The sequence below is a fragment of the Salarias fasciatus genome (assembly GCF_902148845.1).
Source record: "Salarias fasciatus chromosome 23 unlocalized genomic scaffold, fSalaFa1.1 super_scaffold_20, whole genome shotgun sequence".
NCBI classification, from domain to species: Eukaryota; Metazoa; Chordata; class Actinopteri; order Blenniiformes; family Blenniidae; genus Salarias; species Salarias fasciatus.
The window spans coordinates 15,731,669-15,754,436 of NW_021941230.1; the positions used below are offsets into that span (position 1 = coordinate 15,731,669).

General features: G+C 47.3%; 2 protein-coding genes across 2 annotated transcripts; both read left to right on the forward strand.

Moving 5' to 3' along the window:
• Positions 1 to 2,056: 2,056 nt before the first annotated feature.
• On the forward strand, positions 2,057 to 9,724 carry mrps9 (mitochondrial ribosomal protein S9). The gene is made up of 11 exons (XM_030086532.1): positions 2,057 to 2,193; positions 2,514 to 2,681; positions 5,364 to 5,426; positions 5,516 to 5,546; positions 5,653 to 5,732; positions 6,644 to 6,729; positions 6,829 to 6,904; positions 6,982 to 7,150; positions 7,304 to 7,412; positions 8,157 to 8,326; positions 8,596 to 9,724. The coding sequence occupies exons 1-11, from the start codon at positions 2,095 to 2,097 to the stop codon at positions 8,685 to 8,687; spliced, it is 1,143 nt and encodes a 380-aa protein (XP_029942392.1). The 5' UTR covers positions 2,057 to 2,094; the 3' UTR covers positions 8,688 to 9,724.
• A 657-nt stretch (positions 9,725 to 10,381) lies between these two features.
• On the forward strand, positions 10,382 to 19,747 carry osbpl11 (oxysterol binding protein-like 11). Its single transcript, XM_030086396.1, has 13 exons — positions 10,382 to 10,747; positions 10,918 to 10,986; positions 11,417 to 11,592; positions 12,135 to 12,214; positions 12,833 to 13,021; positions 13,746 to 13,944; positions 14,602 to 14,747; positions 15,569 to 15,709; positions 16,405 to 16,861; positions 16,950 to 17,136; positions 17,218 to 17,400; positions 17,898 to 18,051; positions 18,130 to 19,747. Exons 1-13 carry the CDS (start codon positions 10,629 to 10,631, stop codon positions 18,184 to 18,186), a joined length of 2,157 nt encoding a protein of 718 aa, XP_029942256.1. The 5' UTR covers positions 10,382 to 10,628; the 3' UTR covers positions 18,187 to 19,747.
• The last annotated feature ends 3,021 nt before the right edge of the window (positions 19,748 to 22,768 follow it).

Here is a 22,768-nt window from a genome sequence, read left to right on the forward strand (position 1 = left end):
CAATTCCATCGGATAAAATTGTACATATTCTGTCACTTTTTTTTTAAAGAAAACGTATCGCATGAGCAGTGGTTTTTGGCAGCAACAGTCACAAAAAACTTTAACATAAACATCTCTGAAGCCCTCTTGCTTGAGCATCGACAATCCTTGATGTTGTCGTCTCCTCTGTTGCTAACTGGCTAAGCTCCTGTTTACACCCGAGAGAGAATGCAAGCAGCATGAGCGTTAGCATCAGTAGGAGCTAGCTTCCCTTGACTGGACCAGAGCCAGCTCCTTCCAGCCGGGCTCGGAGACGTGAAGCCGTTCCGCTGTCGTTGGCTTCACTGATTTCACAACGGCTGCCAGTGTTTGTGTGTGATTAACAAATTGCGCGTACACATTAGCATCGGAGTGCTAAAAGCCGGCGCCGCTCTCTGCAGGAGAGGCCGGCGTGTCGGGGCCGGCCACAGCAGAAGGATGATGAATGTCCCGCCTCTTGTCCCCCACCGTGAATTACAGACCACGGCTCCAAACTATTTTTCTTGGCGAGCAGGAGCACGCTCGTGGCGACAAAAAGGGGCAAACACTGTTCATCATCTGCCCCACGACAGGCCTCCCCGGGGCAAATTAGGCAGGCGGCCGTATCGACTGGCACGAGCCGGGAGTCAGTGCCCCTTCACTTTGATTAATCTGCCCACGTTCCTCCTCCAACTCTATCAAAGTAATCTAAGTGAAGACGCACAGCATTGATCTGTAAACAACACGGCTCACGTCTCACCACAACACCGTCTGCTGGAAATAACGCACATGACCTGATAGTGCAGCAACGAATGTTATGTCCCCCGTTGGAATTCAGTAGAACTATTGAACAAATCAATGTAAATCTGAATGAATATTACAAAAATATACAATAAAAATTATGTTATTGATCAAAAATGATTAAATATCTGTTAAATTTGTAACTAAACATACAATAGAAAACTTGACATCAAACTGTTTCATGCAAGTGTGGGAATATAAATAACAGTAAAAGTCACGTCCAAAATCTAACAAATATAACACTTACAATGCTAAATGTTTGATAGTGATGATAAATGTTACCAGCCATGAGTGTAAAAAACTCATAAAAGTGGTAGTTTCCATATTAAAAAATGTGTTGTTGCAATTCCAACATTTTAATACATATAACCATTAAAAAAATTAATATGTTACTGTTCAAGTTTTTCCTTTTGACTTTCAGAGTTGTATTTCGTTGTTTCCCAACTTTTTCAGTAACTACAGAGCAGTTAGCTATTACATAATAATTTTGCTGTCTGTGTAAGAGTTACTTTTTTAAGTAATCAGTTACTTTTGCAGGAAGCAGTAACACAACGGGAGGAATTATAGAGTTCATTTCGAAGGATTTATCTATCAAAGAAACTGGTTCCTTTTTTAGAAAAAGGTTCAACTTTCAGCTGCATGTGGATGGCAGGTTTTCTAAACTTACACGATCTCAGTGAATAACAACAGATGAGCAGTGGCACTGTGATCTCAGCCTCAACGTGTTGTTTTATGTTTTCATGCATTTGTAGTTTCAGGCAGAATGCGGTCGACCGTCATGAGGCTCTGATTGTCTGATTCATTCTTTTCTTTTCTGTTAGTAAATATGATTTTATTTACTTCAGCTGCACAAACAAAATTTCCTTCACATTCCTGCATTACATTAACAGAAGATAATGGACAGATTTTCATTCTTATTGTTGTTATTTTATTTTAATGTTTTAATTCTTATTCTTTTTTGTTTTTTACACAGCTTTAAAAAATGAGCCATCATTTAGAACGTTTTAATTCTACAAAGTTATGAATAAAATATTTCATTAATATTCTAAAAAATAAATCAAATAAATCAAATAATAAAAAAAACATAAGTATATTTTAAAAAGTGTTAAATGTTTTTATTTTTGATAAAGGCTGTTTGAGCTCTTTTATTTTTTGCCTTAGTTTATAATAAGCATGTATAACTATTCCATGTCATTTTAGAGATAATTTATGGCAACTTTTATTAATACTTTGATTTCATTCTCAGTGCGCATGTCCATGACGTAACGCGCTCTTGACGTCACTCCGTCAGCCATCATGGCGGCGTCCTGTGTGCGCTCACTGGGCTTGGTTCTGGGGAAATGTGGGACTTACAGCTCTGGAATAAACACATTCGGGTCTCAGCTGAACCGCCAGGTAAATAAATACGCCCGTTTTTCATAAAGCCTCTGCTGCAGCACTTAAACTGCGTGCAGACTGAAAATGAAGCGCCATGCTAACGCTCCGGCGTCCTTGAGTTAGCGTCCTGTTGGAGCCTGTTAGCCGGAACTCCCTTAAGGAATCATCCAATTTCAAGTTTGATTGTGTCCTGTCTGCTTAGGCGACGATATCAGATTCCTAAACGTGTCCTGATTTAATAATCGAAGGTGTCTCTCCCGTTCGGCCACAATTTCATGTCAGTCTAGAAGCTGCATGTGTCTAAATAACAACATTTTGTGTGAATGCTTGTCGCGCAGATCTGTGTGAGCGCTGGCCTCCGCAGGAAGAACCTGGCGGCCGCAGGGCCGGAGAAGTTCACCATGGAGTTCATCCAGAAGCAGGCGGAGGAGTTTGACATCGGGAAGAGACACTTGGCCAACATGATGGGGGAGGACCCGGACAACTTCACCCAGGATGATATCGATGTGAGTCCCGAGCTGCACACATGTCCGCCGATTTCACTGGCTGCAGTGCAAGTGCTTATTACATTTCTGCAAGAATCCCCGAAATAACAACCAATTTTACCCCTTTGCATCACATGCAGACCTTTATTTGGCTTTATAGATTTATACTATCAACAATAGCATGAGATTTTAGCTATTGATGCTATTCAACAACCATTTCGAGAAAATATGTCTTCTGTAAAGCAGCTATCCGGCAGATATGTTATTCTAACGAGTTAGCATTTAAGAAAACGAAGCACAAACATCTGAGTGATAGGATAAGACTTCAACCAGAAATAGTTAAACCTGATTTGTCAAAAAACCGTAAATATTAAGTATTTGTAAAGAGGATAGGGTTGGGACTGACTGTGTGATAAAAAAAAAAATAAAAAAAAATAAATAGATGATGGTCATGTCAACAACACAGTGAAGTTTAATAAAGCATTTTAAAATCTTAAAAACAGTTGGACCAAACCAATGTAAACATTGTACCATCAGTAGACAGTATATGGGATACGACAAACGCTAAAGGAAAAGACCTTGGAGTTGACCTTCTTTATGTTTTTTATCAAATCAGATGATCGGGGCGGTCGCTTTAGAGAGTAACAACAAAACCTTTTTGATAAATTAATGAATTGTTTTTTGGTAACACTTTACTTGAAGCAGCCGGTATTACACATTGTAAGTAGTTATAAACACTCATAAATGATCACAATGCTTTATAACCCACTATGCAGCATAGGATTAGGATTAGGGTTAGGATTAGGTTAGATCCTGATGTTATAAAGCATTGTGATCATTTATGAGTGTTTATAACTATAGTTATACAGTGCTCATGTACTTATAATGTGTTAGGGGTGCTTCAAGTGAAGTGTTACCGTTTTTTGGGTTTTTTTTTTTTTTTGCCAAATGTTGATCGTGAAGTAGCCAACTGCTGATCACAGAGTAATCATTAAAAGGTTATTTTTTCCAATTCCTGCTTACAATTTCATGAAATTGCTTCAGTTTCTGATTACATTTCTTAGGTCTTGTGCTGTTTTGTTTTACTGCCTGAAGTGCAGCGGTGGCTCTGAGCTCATCCACACCGTTGGACCGGTGTGTCGCCCTCTGTTTAATCCGCTGCATCATTCAAATTGGAAATGCCTCAGATTCATGTGATCACCTCAGATTTTGGCTCTGCTGGCTTTGATTTCCTGGCCGATAATGAAGTGAGCCGTCGCCGCGGCGCTGTGAAAAACAAAGCGACGGCTGGCAGATGAGGCGGGAGGCGGAAAAGAGGCGGGACGAATCAGGCTGATGTTTACAGCCACAGGAGAGGCGGACGCCGACCGCAGAGACAGGAAGACACTGAACACCTCCTGGAACCAAACAGAGCTGTCAGATCACCACGACTCCTGTTATCACATTAGTTCTCATGATTCCACACTTTATTGTCATGATTAAATCACCTTCTTATCTCATTTATTGAACATGGAGAGAATAAAAAAACAACAAATGTCATCTGAAACAAAGGTTTAAAGTGCTGATGACACCCAATAAAGTACAAATACATGTCAAAAATTGAGTATATCATGAAAATATGTTGTATTTTTTTGTTGCTCATTTCCGTAAGTCAAACCGGTGTGTGATATGGGTTCATGACACATTTACTATTCCATTGATTTAGGCTGTGAAGAAGAAAACGATGGATGCATCGTGTGAGATTTAGTGAGTTAGGAAGTTGAGATTCAAAGAGGGGAAAGTGAACAGTGGAGGAAATACGAGACGGCGTTTGGCGGGTCCGTACGATCTGACGGCTCACAATCGCGAGGATCAGATGAAAGCATGAAATCGTGTTCAGACTTCTTCTCTCTGCTCTGGTTGTGTAACCGTTTCTGACCGCTGAGCTCTTCCCCGGAGAGCTGCCATATTGCGTGGACTCTCTGGAGACACACAGATGTGTCTTCATCTGTTCCCGCGCTTCGCCGCTCGCTTCACCTCATGGCGCCACGCGACAGTTTAACTCAGAGTGTGATTTCCATCACGGTGCTGCTGTGATAATCCTGCAGAAAGCTCGAGAAAACCTGCGTGAAGTTTTAATTTGAATATTGTAATCTCTTTATGTTTTTACTATTCGGTCTTCATACCTGTAGAAAAGCTGTGAACATCGACGTGTCGGTGTCTCTCCATCATTTCTCCAGAACAGTTGGGATCTGGTTTGTGAACGCGGATCAAATGTCCGGGGAGCTTTATCTGAGCCTCATTAATGCCGCAAGCGGATTTTAGCCCCTTTCTGTCTGATTTTGGTGGTTCTGACAGCCTTAAAGGCAGCAACCTGCTCCCTGCAAGCCGCACCTGCTGCCGCCTCGCTAATTGAAGCGAGGAGGAGGAGGAGGAATAACGGCGCCATCTGTAGCCCCGCTAATGACACTGTCGGAGGACGCTGAACTCGGCGTGAACCGCGGGACGTCCACGCCGTCCTCTGCTCGCTGTCAGCGAAGCCAGAACTTCGGCCTCTCCGCCGCTCCTCGCCTTTCCTTGAACCCGCCGGCAGCTGGCGCCTCGTCCGGCGTCACTTCGACCTCCGCCGTCCGAACACGTCTCTCACACCGTCCACTCTTCCTTTTTATTTTTTTTTCTCTCTGTTCACCTCTTTTTATTCGTGTTTTCTCTCTTCGCTCTCAGAGGAGCATCGCCTACCTCTTCCCTTCCGGCCTGTTTGATAAGAAAGCTCGGCCCCTCATGAAGGTAAATCCAAAGAGAAAACTCAAGTATCAAATCTTAATCTTACATTTAAATAATTCTGTTTACAAGCAAGATTTTCCTTTTCTGTGCAGCATCCAGATGAGATCTTCCCCAAGCAGAGAGGTACGGTTCCCACAGCTCTGACCTTTGACCCCACCACCTCCTCACTGACCTCTGGGTGTTTGCCGTGACCCCGAAATGAGCTGCTTGTGTCCCGTCTCTGCCGCAGCTGTGCAGTGGGGTCCAGACGGACGGCCGTTCCACTTCCTGTTCTACACCGGCAAGCAGTCCTACTACTCCTTAATGCACGTGAGTGCAGCCGCGGCAGTGTGACGCTCTGCGGGGCTCGAACATGAAGTCACCCTGAAAACAGTACTCAAAACTTTTCCAGTTTCTTAAATTGATGCAGATTAAATGAACAATTGAATTATTACGGTTTTGAGTGAATACAGTGACAAGATGAACGAGACGAAGAAGTGACGGTGTGAGTGGATCTGAACCGCACAAACAAAACACCGCATCTCTCACTTTGTGGAATTAAAGAAGCTAATCTGGCCCCCTCCACCCGCCCCTCCGTCTCCTCCGCACACGGCCAGTTGCTCCTGGCCTTTGTCGGACCTTCTGTGTGCGAACATGCCCGGCTTATCCTCTCCTCTGGCCTCCTTTTCTGCACATAAAATGGGTTTTTGTGCCTCCTCCTCCTCTCTGGTCGCAGGTCGGAGTGGCAGCGGATTAGCTTCACCGAGGAATTAAACATGTGGAGAATAATTGACGGGGATATGAGCTCTCACTCGGGCTGCGGCTGGCTGCCTCAGGAGGAGGAGGAGGAGGAGGAGGAGGAGGATGTGACCAGCATCGCTCCCCCTCCCCCTCCTCGGCTGGCCCGTCTTGGTGCAGCAGCTCGGACTCCAAATCATCAGACCTTGAAGATCCACGGCAACACGAAAGCTTCAGTCAGCCTCGATTTACACACAGAACAGCTGTAATTGGCAAAAAACTGATAGAAAACTGTCACATATGGACGACAAACGAGACAAAAAGTGCTGAACTCCCTCCAGAAGACAACAAATCCACATAAAAACAAGCACAAAGAGAAACAATGAACGCAAGAAAACAGTCACAGAAACATCGAAACGTTAAAGAAAAATGACTAAAAGGTTATCTGTGAACCAAAGATCATTTTCTTTATTTTCTTGTTCACTGTTGTTGGTGAATTTCAGGAGCTTTACAGTAAAATCCTGAACATCGAGAAGCACCAAGACCGAATGAGGGCCAAGGGAGTTTTCTCCCCGGACGCCAAGCTGATGTGAGTCCAGAGAGACGCTTCAGTTCTGGACTTGATTCTGTCTTTACTGACTTTTCTGCCCCGGCTGGATCAGATCTGAGCTGCTCGTTTCTCTTCCAGCTCTCCCGGGATGAGCAGGTGGCTCACCAAGGAGGAGCTGGAGGCGGTGCTGGTGGAGGCCATCTCTCCTCACGACGTGAGACCCGCCGCCCGCCGTCTTTTAACCCTCTCCGCGCCGCGGACGGTGAATGTGACGCGTTCTCGTCTCCTCAGTACGACCGGCTCATCCAGCTGATGGAGCGCCTGCTGGCCGCGCCGTACGGCGCCGCCGAGGGGGAGTTCGTGATGCGGTACCGCCGCCAGCTGGAGGCGCAGTCCGCCCAGCAGGTGGCGCCGGCGCTGGAGAGGGACGAGAGGGGCGTGGCCTACAGCGAGGCGGACGGTGGGCACTTCCTGTTTAATCTCTGGCTCGTTTCTCCTCCTCATATCTGTAGAGTAGCTGTGAACAGCATCATGTCCTCCAGTGTCTCATTCAGTCCCTTCCTCTGTCACTGACGGCTCTGGTTCTGCTTCTGGTTCTGGTTCTGACCGGCAGGGCGGAGGAAGACGTCGACCTCCACAGTCGTCCTCCGGGACTGCGGCTCTGGACGCATCACCGTCAACGGCCGGGACTACGTGCACGCCTTCCCCGTGCTGCAGGACAGGTAGGAAGCAGGGGAACTCGCCGCGGCCTCGGCTCCCGCTTTAGAATGCACGAGCTGACGTGTTTTAGTCTGAGCACCCCGAAAAAATTAAAAAGCAGCTTTTTCACTCTTCACAGCATCTCCTCGTTTTTTATTTATCTCCTTGTACTAAGTTAATTACACAGTTGAGTGACTGTGTGTGTGTGTGTGTGGGTGTGGGTCTGTCTGTGTGTGTGTGTGTGTGTGTGTGTGTGTGTGTGTGTGTGTGTGTGTGTGTGTGTGTGTGTGTGTGTGTGTGTGTGTGTGTGTGTGTGTGGGTCTGTCTGTGTGTGTGTGTGTGTGTGTGTGTGTGTGTGTGTGTGTGTGTGTGTGTGTGTGTGTGTGTGTGTGTGTGTGGGGGTGTGTGTTAATGTCCAGAGCTGGTGTTGTCACGCAGTGTGAGGACGGGCTGTAATTGGAGCGGAGAGGTGACAATTGACTTTGTCAGCAGCCATAGGCCATTCAACACACACACACACACACACACACACACACACACACACACACACACACACACTGATCCGGTTCTTGCTGAGTCAGAAGTTGCTCTGTAATATGTGCTGGTGAGATTGTAAAAGAAAGCGTTGTCTGAAAAGTCAGCCATGCACACACTCAATGAGCTCAGCCTTTGATACCACTATCTGTTAAATGGCTCACACTCATTCAGCCACGCTCCATTCTTTCATTATCTCCTCCTCCTCCTCCTCCTCCTCCTCCTCCTCTCAGGGAGCAGCTCATGTTCCCGCTGCAGTTCCTCGGCATGCTGGGACGCTTCGACCTGGAGTGCACCGTCAGCGGCGGCGGCCGGTCCAGCCAGGCGGGGGCGCTGCGGCTCGCCATCTCGCGGGCGCTGCTCAGCTTCGGGTCGGAGAGCGACCGGGAGGCCATGAGACAAGGTTCCATCAACGCAGTTTTATTGATTATTATTAATACTGCTGACTGACGCCGTCTGAGGAAAACTTGTTTAGGTTATTGAAATGATCACATCTGACTTTCAGGATAAGAAGAACAGTTTTAAATGTGGGTATTTGACAGTAACTATTTCTGTAGGGAAATGTATAAAACATAAATGTTGGGAGTCGTTTCAAACTGTAATTTATTGGAACCTCCTTCTGCGCCGCTGTTTGAAACTGAAGAAGTGTTTCTTCTTGCTGTTTGTGTCCAGCCGGTCTGCTGACTGCCGATCCCAGACTGAGGGAGAGGAAGAAGCCTGGCCAGGAAGGAGCCCGACGCAAATTCACCTGGAAGAAACGCTGAGAGACCTCTTCCGGACTCGAACCTGCGGCCGTCGGTCCGGGCCGTGCCGTCCCCTCCACTGTCATTCAAAGTGAACTTGTGCTCCTCGGTGGTCGGGTGCAGCTGATGGAGGCCGATCTTCCTCTTGCTTGAGAGCCAGAGACAGAGTGCAGTGACACCTGTGTGCCACCGGAGGGAGCTGTTTCATTACAAGTCTGAACTGTTCAAGAGTCGTGAAATAAATTAAATGTTTTCATATTAAAAACTATATTTATTTGATGTTTTATTATTTAAAACATAGTTTGATGTCAGCATTGTTGTTGAAAAACCCCTTTAAAGGTGGCAAAATGTTGGAATAAAACAAATTTAAGAGGAAATCCGAAGAATTTCTCCACCTTTTGAGTTGAAACATATCTGTCCCTCTATTCCGCTTCATCCTCTTCAGGGTCACGGAGCGCTGGAGCCAAACCAGGTAACCATGGCTGAGGGCAGGAAACGTCCTGAACAGGGATTAAAACCATGTGCACACAGGGAGAACGTGCAAACACTGTACCGAAGTCTGCGTCCTAATTTGAACTCTGACCGTCCAGAGAATGCAAACGTTTTATTCCTGCTAACATATTGTCAAAAAACAACAGTTCAGATGACATTCAGTGTATCAAAACAATTAAAAATAAGTTCAAGGAGGAAAAACGATCGATATATAGAAGGAAGGAGCAAGTTTCATCTCATAGCCAGCGGTTTGAGTTGACAAATTCATTTAGCCTAGACTTACACTTTTTTCATGGCTTTAAGTCTGTTGGAGTGTTCAGAAGACAAAATGTAATGTTGGAACTTGTTATGAAAAGTAATATATCAACATTCATGTAACCTCAGTGAATGTAATACTTTGACATCAGGAATAAAAGTTTTAAAACGCTTTTAAGCATCCAGTTATCAAACGGCCCCAACAACACATTTTCCCCCAAAAGAGGTGAAATATCTTGAATATTAATTTGAATGAAATTACACAATTTCTGCCAAATAATTGCTTCAGGGTATTTATTTCAAAGACTGCATTTTATGTCAACATCTTTCTCAAATCTATCTTTGAACGATGTTTTAGCAGGATAGATTTATGGATCAAATTAAAAGGTTTCCACATATTAGGGAGGAGCTGAACCTTTTTCCATCACATATCATCCAGAATATGAAGTGACCGGTGAAGTTGTAACTTCTTTTTGGAACATGGTCCTATTAGATTAATTTTGGAGAATATTTGGATGGGCAGATTTTCCCTGCAGGAGTTTCTTTTAAGACGAGACCTTTTTGTGTATGGTTTAGGCACAACTCTGGTTCAATATTTAAATTCTGGACATTACAATAATTAAAAAAAAAACAGAATACCGTGAGATGTAATATTTTTCAATTTCTTCTTTTAGCATTTATTACAACTTTCTTCCTTGGATTGTTCATATGTATTTGTTTTAGAAGATGATGCTCGGTGGATGCAATTTTTTTTAATTACATGGAAAAAAATGTAATTTTCTTAAAGTGACAACCTTTTATTTTTTTAATTAAGAATGGCTTCATTAGATAATGAACCTATGTATCTGATACATTTATATTGAATAAATTGTGTATATTTACCTGTTTGTTTTTATTTGTTGACACGTGAGGCGGAAGTGACGACATCTCGACGGCAGCGATGACTTCCGGTCGTCAGCGGTCACGTGACCCGTCTCCAGCCCGAGCAGGAAGCAGCGCAGCAGAGCCGCTCCTCCGTGTTTCTCCCCGCGACATGTCTCCTCGGCCCTCCGGGGCCTCGTCCCGCTGACAGCCCGCCGCCTGGAGCCCGCGGCGCCGGGTCATGAGCCGGCGGCCCCGGCCGTGACTTCCCCCTCGGAGCCCCGTGTCGCGTCGGGCTAGCTCGGCGGCCGCTAGCCGCGGCGGCGTTCATCCGGAGCGGATTTAACGGCGGCGATGATGCAGGGAGAAACCGCAGCGATCCGGATCACCGACGGCGAGGCCAAGCTGGAGGTCTTCCCCCAGAACCGGACCCCCAGCTCGGGGAGGGCCAGCGCCAAAGGCTGGCAGTACAGGTGTGTGTTGTGTCTGCCTGGAGTGAGTCACGGTCAGGACTGTGTGTGTGTGTGTGTGTGTGTGTGTGTGTGTGTGTGTGTGTGTGTGTGTGTGTGTGTGTGTGTGTGTGTGTGTGTGTGTGTGTGTGTGTGTGTGTGTGTGTGTGTGTTAACCTGTCCACTCTCCCCAGTGACCACATGGAAAACATCGATGGATACTTGATGAAATACACGAACCTGGTGACGGGCTGGCAGTACAGGTGAGTCCGTCTCCAGCCAGCTGCTGTCTGAACAGCGTGGCTCTTACTCACCTGCATGACTCAGGCCTGACTTATGGCAAACACACAAACATGAGACACACAGAGCAGAGGAGGCACGGCCACACACACAATCAAAACAAAACACAATGTGACAGATGTGCCTGCAATTTAGAAACAACAGAAGTTACAAGACTGGCTCATGAAACGGCTGAAACAAGACACGGTGTGACAAAACCGGTTTCCCAGCTCGACTCAAATACAGGAAGACAGAATGAGGCACAACAACAAGAGCATGAAGTCATCATGACAAAAACAGACCAAACATGACAAGAAACAAACACACTGAGTGAAACATGGCAGCTCAACTCACACCAAGGGTTTGCCCTCATGTTGTTGTTGTTGTTGTTGTTGTTGTTGTTTGTGTTTTCAGGTTCTTCGTGCTGAACAACGAGGCCGGTCTGCTGGAGTACTTTGTGAACGAGCAGTCGAGGCCTCAGAAGCCGCGCGGCATGCTGCCGCTGGCGGGCGCCGTCATCTCGCCCAGCGACGAGGACTCACACACTTTCACTGTCAACGCCATCAGTGGGGAGCAGTACAAGCTCCGGGGTGGGTGTGACACACACACACACACACACACACACACACACACACACACACACCTGGGAACAGGGAAAGCGATCAGAATGCAGGTTGTGAGAGCCAGCAGAAAAACAATTGAAAAAAATCTCATTTAAAATGCTTTTGACACAGATTTGGTGTACGACTTTCGATGTGGTTTTAATGGAAGTTTGTCACGATGTTCATAAAGGAAATTCGTGTGTATATTTTGGTGAAAAAATTCATCTTTCCACATTTATTTTCCAAGGAGTGAAGAAATAAAACTAAACACATGGAGAAATGAATTATTGAATGCCAAATGAATTGAATAAATGTACAAATGAATGGTATGAGGGAAAGGAAGTGTGAACTGATGTGAATGTTTTCCCTCTGCTTCCTGTAACTGTGGCTGTAAAGCGGTTTCTGCCGGTCGTGGTGCCGTCCGTCAGGCCTCCCTCCTCCTCTCTTTGTATCGATCGGGATGTTTTCCACTCTCCGCTGCAGCGCCTTGCTGTGGGTGACCTCTGACCCTGCTCCCTGTGCTTCTTTAGCCACGGACGCCAAAGAGCGGCAGCACTGGGTCAGCCGGCTGCAGATCTGCACGCAGCACCACACTGAGGCCATGGGCAAGGTAAACACTGGAGATCACACTCATCCTCCACTGGAAATACAGGAATCTCACCCCTGGTGGAACCCCCCCCCCCTTATCACCCATTGCTGCCCCCTTGTTCCTCGGTCACATGACCACAGTGTGCAGCCGTGACGCATTCAGGGAAACTGGGAAATGCTCCAATTTTTAGGAGTCATCACTAGAAGATTCCTGTAAAACCGAGCCACTCAGCACTTTTCGGTTTCCTGTTTGTTCTCACGAGGAGGAGCGATCGAAGTGAACTGAGCGCAGCCGTCTGCCCCCCGGTGAAATATTAATGTTTCTGTGAAAAAAAAAAAAAGCAAAAGACAGAAGTCTCAGCGCGTGTGCGTGAGAGCAGAGATCATTAGCATCGATCTGCGTATTGATCCACATCCTGCTGAGGCTTCTAACGCAAATGTTTCCAAAGAGTTTCTAGTGAGCCCAACATTTTAAGAGCAATAAATGTAAATGGACACACACTCACAGCTTATTATGGTCTATTTTTGGACTGATTTTTGTTTTTGCCTTTTTTTTTTTTAACGGTACATTTGGTTCTGGTTCTGTTTTGAGGTAGTTTTAATGTGTGACGGAGGTTTGTCGTTGTGGGGTCCTCCTCAGAGTAACCCGCCGCCAAAGTCCCGCAGCTACTCCATGGCGTCCCAGGGCAGCGGCAGCTCGCCCATGAGCCTGCGGCGGACCAGCCAGAACCCCGCCTCCCTGTTCGGCTGGTCGCAGCTCCACAAGGGCTCCTCGCTCTACTCCAGCAAGAGGTCGCTGCTGCCGGACCACCTGATGGACGCCCGAGAGGTGCAGCCAGGAACACACACACACACTTTACAGTTAAAATGTTGTGGCACACATGCCATAATTACACATATTAGTCACCAATATAGTCAGTAAAGAAGTTAAAAGTCTGAACAAAATTAATTGAGATCAATAAAAATGCTTTGTTTTGTTAAAGGGTACTTAGATGAAAACAATGTTCACTGAAAAAAGGTTGAGAACCACTGATCTATACAGTGTTTTAGTGACATTAATAATAATGAAGTGTAATTAAATGTAAGTCATTTAAAAAAGAATTAATTAAAACATCTTAAAAGTGAAATAAACTTCTCTCAGTCTTCACCTGGCATTTTGAAATTGTTGAGTAAAAAAATCATGAAGTGGAGCTGCTGTCATGCTGCAGTTTGTCCACCAGATGTCGCCGTGGTCTCGGCTTCAGGCATCAGTTGACAGTTGGAGGAATGAGCTCAGAGATTTAAGGACTAATAAAGTTGTGTGGAGACCTGATGAGGAGGAAAAAGTGTGGCCTGAATGTTAGCGGTGAACGTTTTGGAACAAGTGGACAAGATGAGTTTGTCTGGAGCAAATATGGAGCTTCCAACCTGCAGAGATCTGGGTGGAGAACGTAGATCCGTGTGCTCGGTGTCTTCTCTGTCAAACATGGAGCGGATTGATTTCAGGCTGTGACTCATAACAGGTCAGAGGTCACCGTGCGGATGAGAGAACTAACCCCCGATTCCTCCCCCAGATGATGAGCCAGGCCCAGGGCCAGCACCGGGACCTGATCCAGAACATCGAGGGCCTGCCCGCCGCCCCCGGCCTGTCCCCCCTGGACCAGGACCTGCTGATGCTCAAAGCCACGTCGATGGCCACCATGAACTGCCTGAACGAATGCCTGCACATCCTGCACCTGCAGCAGGTGGCCCGGCAGAGGGGCTCGCTGGGAGGTCAGTGCGCCCCGCCGCAAATCATGGCCGTGCACGCCCACGTGCGCACGCCCAATCCGGACAAACGGCCCGTCCGGACAGTGGAATTATTTTGCATTATTAATGGCGAGCGGTACCTATTCTGACCGCCTGTCTCCGAGGTAATTAGATCTCAGATGGTTAAATATCCGTCTGCAGCGCCGACAGGGGCGCTCGGTCGGAGACAGGCGGCGAACAGCCGGCGGGACCGGCGGGACGTCACCGCTGCTCCCCCCTCAGCGCTGTTTAAAGCAAACAAACAGAAGCAACATGCCCCACTTCTTCCCAGCAGATCTCGTTCCGCGATGCATTTTTCATCAGGCCGTGCTCAAAGCGGCAGCCAATCGGATCGCTCCGTGCGACAGCACAGCGGGTGAATTTGAATGAGTTCTGCCCACCTGTGAACGTCGGGGGGGCTCGGCCAATCAGAGGCCGGCGATGTTTCCTGTATCCTGATACCTGGCTGCTGGCGGCGTCGGGTTACACTCCTGTGGCGGAGGGCGGCCGTGTGGGCAGCAGCCAGGCGCTCGTATCTGTGTGTGTGTGTGTGTGTGTGTGTTGGGGGGCCTCGGGTGGGAGGCGGGGGTCGTACCATGAGCGCCTCTGAACCCGCCGCCGTGCGCTCCCCGTCCTCCGCAGGCCCCACCATCGAGTGGCTGGAGCCCAAACTGCCCGACATCCTGAAGAACGGCAGCAGCTCGCTGGGCAGCTTCGCCGGCGCCGAGGGCCCGCTGGAGGGGGGCCGCCTGGAGCTCAGCAGCCCCGAGTCCGGCAGCTTCCCCGGGGTGAGAGCTCAGCACACACACGGATCGATCCAACAGTACAAACAATGAACAGAAGTGTTTTTTAAAAAGCCCTTATGAAAGACAAGAGAAAGAACAATCACTGTTTGTAATTTTTTTCTGAAATATGAGAAGGATTCATGACAGAAATATATTTAAAGTCTTTAATATAAGATTAAACACAACTTGCAGCAGTGTCGTCTGCAGTAAGGTCAGATTTTCTGAAAGAAGACACAGAAAACAACATTTTGTTCATTATCTTAAATTCACAAATCAAAACAAAAATGTCTAAATAGTTTTCCAGCTCCGGTAATTTCAAATTGGACCATTAAAAGGGATCAAAATTCTGTAAATGTCATTTAAAGTCTGTTTAATCCAATAGAAGTAGAGTATCACTCAGAAGAGTGACAGAAGTGGACGCTTTATGAATGTATGAGATAACGGTCACATTGATTTTTCCTATTTTACAAAGCGATTGAAGGCGTCTAAAATGCTAAATCTATTTACTAAGAGACAGTTTAAAAAGATAAAAATCATGTTTATTTGAATGAGATGGAATGAAGTGGCGTCACAGTTCAAAAAGAAGTGTGAGACTGAAACCTTTCAACTAACGTGAGCTCTTCAGATCTGTCAGGAACAGGAGCTGTGCATTTTAATCGTCTTTGAAATGCTCATCGGTTCAGTTTTTTATAGAATGAAGTGTCAATTTTCCTCTGGAGAAATGTTTTAACCAGTAAAAAAGTGGAGGAAGGCTGATAATCAGACATTCGAACCCGAAGAACATCTTAAATCAGCCCCTCCCTCCTCTCCTCCCCCCCATGCAGGAGCAGGAGGACATCGACGCCGAGGACGAGCTGGAGGACTCCTTCTCGGATAAGGAGGAGGACCTGGGAGCGGTGGAGGAGGAGCGCAGCGTCATCCTACACCTCCTGTCACAGCTCAAGCTGGGCATGGACCTCACACGGGTGGGTCGAGTTCCACCGGCCTGCCGGCGGTGCTCATCCTGAAATACGTCACTTCTGGAAGTTGTTGGTATCGGAGGTCTGGAGGTTTCACGCTGAACACTCGGTCAAATGTTCGCAGCTTTTCTGAAGATATGAAGAGAAACGACGCAAAGAGGCTCCGATGTTACTCCGATCTGTGTCTGTAGTTTTTACCCAGATGTTGAGTGTGTTGGAGGTGTGTCCAGATGTTGAGTCAGATGTTGGGCAACCCGGGGGTGCTTCCAGATGGGCGAGCGCGGCGGACATCCTGTCTCTGGCAGCGTTTGGATCTGGTCCTCTGGGGTTTGTGATTGACGGAGCCCTCAGCTGGAGATCCAGGGGCCGGGTCAGCCGGCCGTGCTTCGTGAAACGGGCCGTGCACGCCGTCGATAGCCAAACGGCGCTCGGCCTCCACGTCCAGGCTGGAAGCGGCGCAGCTTTGACGTGTCTGAAAGTTTAATGCTCATTTTAAATTAAAGGTGGAAAAGCGAGCGCTCGGGTCAGAGTTCGGTCTCAAACTGTCCTGAACAGACGGGTCACTGAAGTGTTTGGAAACCTTTTGGCACAAAGACAAATGGGTTTTCATTCACGTAATTTTTTTCTTTTTTGGCAGACCAGGTGAAAGCGCTTCACTGATGCCTGATTTGTACTTGACTGAATTGCTCGGCTCCCTGCAGGTGGTCCTTCCCACCTTCATCCTGGAGAAGCGCTCTCTGCTGGAGATGTACGCCGACTTCATGTCCCACCCGGACCTCTTTGTGACGATCACGGACGGGAGCAGCCCTGAGGACCGCATGGTCCGCTTCGTGGAGTACTACCTCACCTCCTTTCACGAGGGCCGCAAGGGCGCCATCGCCAAGAAGCCCTACAACCCCATCATCGGCGAGACCTTCCACTGCTCCTGGAAGGTCTCCAAGGAGCCCCCCCAGGGGGACCCGGACCCCCCCGCCCCCGCCGCCGCCGCCGCCCAGGACTTCTACCAAGTGCGCTTCGTGGCCGAGCAGGTGTCCCACCACCCGCCCGTGTCCGGCTTCTACGCCGAGTGTCCGGAGCGACGGATGTGCGTGAACACGCACGTGTGGACCAAGAGCAAGTTCATGGGGATGTCCATCGGAGTGTCCATGGTGGGCGAAGGTGAGCCGGGGGGGTTGTGGTTCTGGTTCTGGAGGACCGCGGTACTTTGTCAGACCTGGACTGGTTGTAGTTTCTTGTGACTGCGCAGGCTGTCTGTATCTGCTGGAGCACGACGAGGAGTACACCTTCACGCTGCCCTGTGCCTACGCCCGCTCCATCCTCACCGTCCCCTGGGTCGAGCTGGGCGGCAAAGTCACCATCAACTGCGCCAAGTCGGGCTACTCGGCGGTCATCACGTTCCAGACCAAGCCTTTCTACGGCGGAAAGTTACACAAGTGAGTCCGCGGCCTGGCGCCGTCTCGCCGTCGCGGGTTTTTTTGCGACGCGGCGCTCTAACCGTGACGCCGCGTCTCCAGGGTGACGGCGGAGGTGAAGCACAACGCCACCAACGCGGTGGTGTGCCGCGTGCAGGGCGAGTGGAACGGCGCGTTGGAGTTCAGCTACACCAACGGAGAAACCAAAGTGGTGGACGTCACCAAGCTGCCCGTCACCAGGAAGTGCGTCCGGCCAGTCGAGAAGCAGGGACCCACGGAGTCCAGGTGGGGAGACCTCGCAGTGTCGGCATGGAGCCGCTCTAATCAGAAACACAGGGAAAACGATACTGCACAGCTGTATTTATTAAAGAGTAGGGGTCCCAGCATGCATCCCAGTGGAACGCCACTTACAAAATCAACTTTTTCAACCTTATCAAATGTTTTTTGTGATAAATTTTCACCTTTTTTTTTCTTTTTTTTTGTAATATCAGAGCTCTAAATGTCACCATGAGCAGATGAACAATTTAGTCAATAAATAAGAAATACTACGTCCCATTAGAGATCACGGATAAACATAACTCACATAATTTTAAAAGTTTCCGTCTCTTCTCCCGATGAATCGGTGATTAAATGAAGTGTTGCACTCAGAGTCACTGCTTCAAATGAGAACATTTGAATCATAACTGTATTTTTGCATCGCTGTCTAGCAGTGCTATAAAATGAGGCGCTGAACGTAAACTGAAGTCTCTGATCTCCTTCTGCGGTGGCTGTGGTGCGTTCAGGCGCCTGTGGCAGCACGTGACCGAGTCCCTGCGGCAGAAGGACATCGACAAAGCCACCGAGCACAAGCGCATCCTGGAGGAGAGGCAGCGGACGGAGGAGAGGCACCGCGTGGAGACCGAGACGGCGTGGAGGACCAGATACTTCGACAGAGACGTACGTTCAGCGCCGCGCTTCCCGTCCTCGCAGCGTTGCCTCGTCAGTAATGCCAGATTGACGCCTGTCCTCCCGCAGGGTGAAGGCTGGGTGTACCACAAGCCTCTATGGAAGAGCTCTGCCGTCAAGTCCTAGTGTCCTCTCCGCAAACCCTGGGATGTGGAGTATTCCTGTGTGTGTGTGCGTGAGCGTGAGTGTGCGTGCGTGCGTGTGCGCACGTGGTGGACCTGCCGGCTGGTGTGCCGTCTGCGACGCGGTGGATAAGTGGAGGTGCCCCGCTGTGATGACGGACGTCTGTGAAGCTGACGGCTCCTTTCAGGACACAGAAACCCACACGGGGGGGGCGGGGGGGTGCGTTTGATTCGCTCACCTGCAGAAGCAGCGGCTCATCTCACTCGAGCGGCTCCTCTTCCGGTGGCGGTTTACAGGAATCTCTCTTCACGCTGTTCAAACGGGTGATTTTTATCTGCAGACCTCTCTGTTCGGGAACATTTGAAGCCGATGTGATGTGATGTCCACAATGTCCACAACAGGACTTTATCTGAGGACTGGAACTGGAACCACCTGTGGGACGGTTTGGGCCACTTTTAGGATCAAGAATAAAGACTTACCATGAAAATATATTGAAGTTTTTCACAATTGGAAGTTTCACATCAAGCCGAGTAAAAATCTCAAATAACACAACACGGTGGAAATCCAGGGGGATGCTACTTTCACATGTCTATTGTTGATTGTGTCAGGATAGGAAAAGGTGTGTTTAATTTGCAGAAACGTAACTAACGAGCTGAAATTTAAGAATTGAGGTTTAAGTTAAAACCAAGTTTAAACCAAGCTGAAGTTGTGAATATTTACATGTGTGAGAAACGGGCAAAATTCTTCCATTTTTCATGAACCTTGATATATACTCCAGGCTGAAGGCAGTCATCCCTCAGTGAGATGAAATAAAAAAGATAAAGTCCTAAATAAGAGCAAATTCCTTCACTGAAAATCTATTTGTGACGAGCTGCAGGAGGTTCGACACCAGTTTCAAAAACCACTTATAAAACATTTCCGGTGTGAACGCTAGTGGAAAAAACGTCTAAGATTTGTTGAAAAATGAATTCAAAACCACTTTGAAACCCATGTGCGGTGAGAAACTGGTAAAACGGCGAGAAGCCCGTTCAGCTGGAGTCTGAAGGTCCGTCAGAAATGAGTTTCTTTGTCCAGTTTGTCTGACGTGAAATTATTCACAAACCTTTTGACATCGATCGTCAGATTTAACGCTGATGTGCTGCTGTCGGGCGAGAAGCCGCGAGCCCGTTGCCCCGGTAACGCTCTGAGGTCTTGCGTGGGTTTTGGCGTGTGGGTTTGCGGTGTCGGGACGAGTCTCTCCGCTCGCGTGTTTAAGTTTCCTTTCCTGCGCTCGGACTGAGGAAAACCTCCATGATGAACTCCTCCCTCCACGTCTCGGTGCCTTACTCGCCTCTGTGTGTGTGTGTGTGTGTGTCTTCCAGTTAGAGGCCTGACGTGCACGGCGTCGACTTGGGTCATTGTGTGTGTGTGTTTTGGTTCTTTGTGTTTTAGTGCGGGCACGCTGTGGAGAGACAGAGCTCCATTCTGATCTGTGAAATGCACTGAAGGAAACGACGATGCAGAGAAACAAATATGACGAGTGTGATGTCAATAATCCAATAAACTGCGTATCGCTTGAAAACTGCTCCGTTTGCTTCACTGGTCTGACTCTAAAAGGAGCAGAAATGTTAATTATTTTTTTAATGTGCCAAACCAGCACTAAATGTCGAGGAAGGCACGGGAGAACGCAGCGAGAAACCAGGTCAAAAAGGGGTGACAGGTGGTTTAAACTGCCCAGATCCGCCAGTTTGAACATGGTCTGGTCTGGCCTGGTTATTGGGGATGTGCAAGCTTGAGGATCCAGGTGTCAAATTACAAACCAGGGCATCAGGAGAGACCTGACAGAGACAGACATCAGTCTCTGACGCACCACAAGACAACAGGGTGACTGTGTGCGTGCCTGAGAAAGCCGGCGGCAGTCCCGGAGCCCAGCCACCGCCCCGGGAAGGCGTCCACACACCGGTCCAGAAGGGGGGCAGAGGAAGGCCCCGGCCAGGACCCCCAAGAGCCACGGTTGTAAATCCTCCTCCGAAAGCCCTACATCCTGCAGCTGTTCGCCAGCTTCGCCACCACTGCTGACCTGAACTCATGTTTGCAGGACGTGTTCGCCAGCGTTCTGTCAGGGCTTCTTGTTCTCGTCCAGACCAGCACCGATCGGCCCAGTGTCTGCTGGACCTGCATGTCTCCACAGGTTGAGACCCAAGATGCCTGGGACGCTCTGCAGCTGGTCGAGGTCGAGAAACCCTCCACTCTCTTGGTAGAGATGTCATTTCGTCTTCGCAGTCACAAACTGCCACAGGTAGGGGTCACGTCAGGCCGAGTACAGCTGCGATGCCACGTGATTAATGCCGAGTGCACTTTGATGTCGGCTCGTCTCGCATCAAAACATGCCTCCAATCCAGTCCTTATGAATTTAACTTTGATGGTCACAACAGGTTATTTTTTACTGCTGCATTACAAGACATTTATTTAACAGGACAGTATATTTTTTTAAACGTGTTCAACAAATGCTTTTCCAAATTCAAAGACATGATCGTGGTTGCGGAATTGACCAAAACAAATGGTGGTTATGATTGTTTTCCATTATCGGGTAGTTCTAATTTCAGGTGTCTGTTTACTCGATAGCGGTGCTAAGAGCCACTGAAAACACAACTTTAGAAGCTGCTCCCAAGGAGGAACTTTCCAGAAATGTTCAATCATGGAGTGAGGACCAAGAATGAGGACCAATCAATCAATCAAACCTTATAGCACTTTTCATATTAAAACAAACAACAGTAAGTGCTTCACAACATTTAAACTATACAGTAAAACATGGAATACAGTAAAACAGACATCGTATACACACACATACACACCCATCATCACCGAACAAAACAGAAACATGTTGCATTTAGATGTTGCCTTTGTTCAGTGTTTGTTCTGAATAAATTGATCAGCTGTGATTTTATTGGGTCACAATTGAGTGTTTGACCGATTTAAACAAATGTAATTGGGACTGGAAAAGAGAATGAAATATTTCATGAGGTTTCTCAACAAAATTAGCAGATATAGCTTCATGGTGCAGTCATGCTTCATGATTCACTTTAGTTATCGATAAAAACCAAAACATTTGTTCTCAAAGTCCTGCAGAGGTTTCACAGCTTGCGTTCACCTGCACAGTTACAACGATTACATTTAATGGGGGAAAATCAGTTTGAAACAAAATCACTCCAGAATTCATGTGATGACAAATATTTTGACTATTTGAGGAAAAACATTTGTTTTTATTAACAAATGAAGGATATGCCAAAAATCGAGTAGCTTGATCGTGAGGCGTCCTTCAGGGCCAGACTCTGGAGCTTCCTGGTCCCGTGCTGCCCTCTGCTGGCCACTCGGTGGAAGTGAGCGGAGCTGATGCTGCTGGTCTGAGATCAGATGTGGGTTTTTATGAGATGAAATCAAAACAGGACTTCTATATATAGACATACTTAAAGTATATTTAGTGTCTGAAGCCGCCCTGTGTTTGTGCCTCCCAGTCAGGTCCGGGTCCTGGAGGGTCCTGGAGGGTCCTGGAGGGTCCTGGAGGGTCCTGGAGGGTCCTGGAGGGTCCTGGAGGGTCCTGGAGGGTCCCGGTGAGTCTCTGCCAGTGACGTGCAGTCAGAGGAGGCAAGGGAGGCTGTTTTTACGCCCTCTTGTGGACAGATGTAGAAATTACAACAGTGAGGTGAACCTTCACACTGTCAGCAGTGTGAATCCAAATAACAGCCAAGTATGAAACGAGCGTGAAAAAGTGTTTTACAGTGTTTACTTGTTGTAGCTACTTGACAATAATTACTGTTGAAGATAAATGGCTGTCACTAAATATTTCAGTTCTTCCTTTGAACTCCAGTAACTGAACCACTTCCTCTCAGATTTTCACTTCAAAGAGATGAATTCTGTGATTTGTGTGTGAATCTCGGCACTAAAACCAAGACTGACTCTAGTTTGAAGTCCAGCCTTTAACTACCATAGTTAAAAATCAATACAGAAATATAAAATGGGTCAATATAGAAATGTATTTGCCAATAAATCAGAAAAAAAATAAATATATATTTTTCCTTTCATGAGAAAACCTATAAAAAGACTGAAAACATATATTTATTTTGTCATTTTCACCTCAGTCCATATTTTTATTTGGTGATGTTTTAAATATCTTTCATTAATTTTTAAGCCTGTATTTATTTCTGTATTGTTACTTTAACATTCTTTGTTCTTCAAATTAGATGTCGGAATTTTATTTTCATCGGGCATTTTATTTATTCATCGACACTTTTTTAATTCTGTCACATTTATACCTTCATTTTTTTCTAATCTTGGATTTTGTTACTCTATTTTTTTCCACACATATTTATTTGTTTCCGTATAAGTGAGGGGGCGGGGTTTCAAGGCATGTCTTGGGGCCAGTTGGCCAATCAACTTCAACATGGTCCTCATCCAGGTAGAGTAGAGCAGAGTCGAGCAGGGAGGTGGAAACAGGCCCGTCGTCTCTCATTCCAGCCTCTTGCTTCCCCTCCTCATGTCTGATCGCTGTTCTCCACCCTGATGTGCTTCACCTGTGTCTCGTTGGTTATGGGGGTCCCCAGGTGCT

Bases quoted from the DNA above. Each gene is read 5' to 3' on its own strand.
- osbpl11 (XM_030086396.1), top strand. From the start codon at position 10,629: ATGATGCAGGGAGAAACCGCAGCGATCCGGATCACCGACGGCGAGGCC. The intron at 11,593-12,134 runs GTGGGTGTGACA...GTGCTTCTTTAG, and splicing joins GGAGCAGTACAAGCTCCGGG to CCACGGACGCCAAAGAGCGG. The intron at 18,052-18,129 runs GTACGTTCAGCG...GTCCTCCCGCAG, and splicing joins CCAGATACTTCGACAGAGAC to GGTGAAGGCTGGGTGTACCA.
- mrps9 (XM_030086532.1), top strand. From the start codon at position 2,095: ATGGCGGCGTCCTGTGTGCGCTCACTGGGCTTGGTTCTGGGGAAATGT. The intron at 5,547-5,652 runs GTACGGTTCCCA...TCTCTGCCGCAG, and splicing joins GATCTTCCCCAAGCAGAGAG to CTGTGCAGTGGGGTCCAGAC. The intron at 6,730-6,828 runs GTGAGTCCAGAG...TTTCTCTTCCAG, and splicing joins TCCCCGGACGCCAAGCTGAT to CTCTCCCGGGATGAGCAGGT.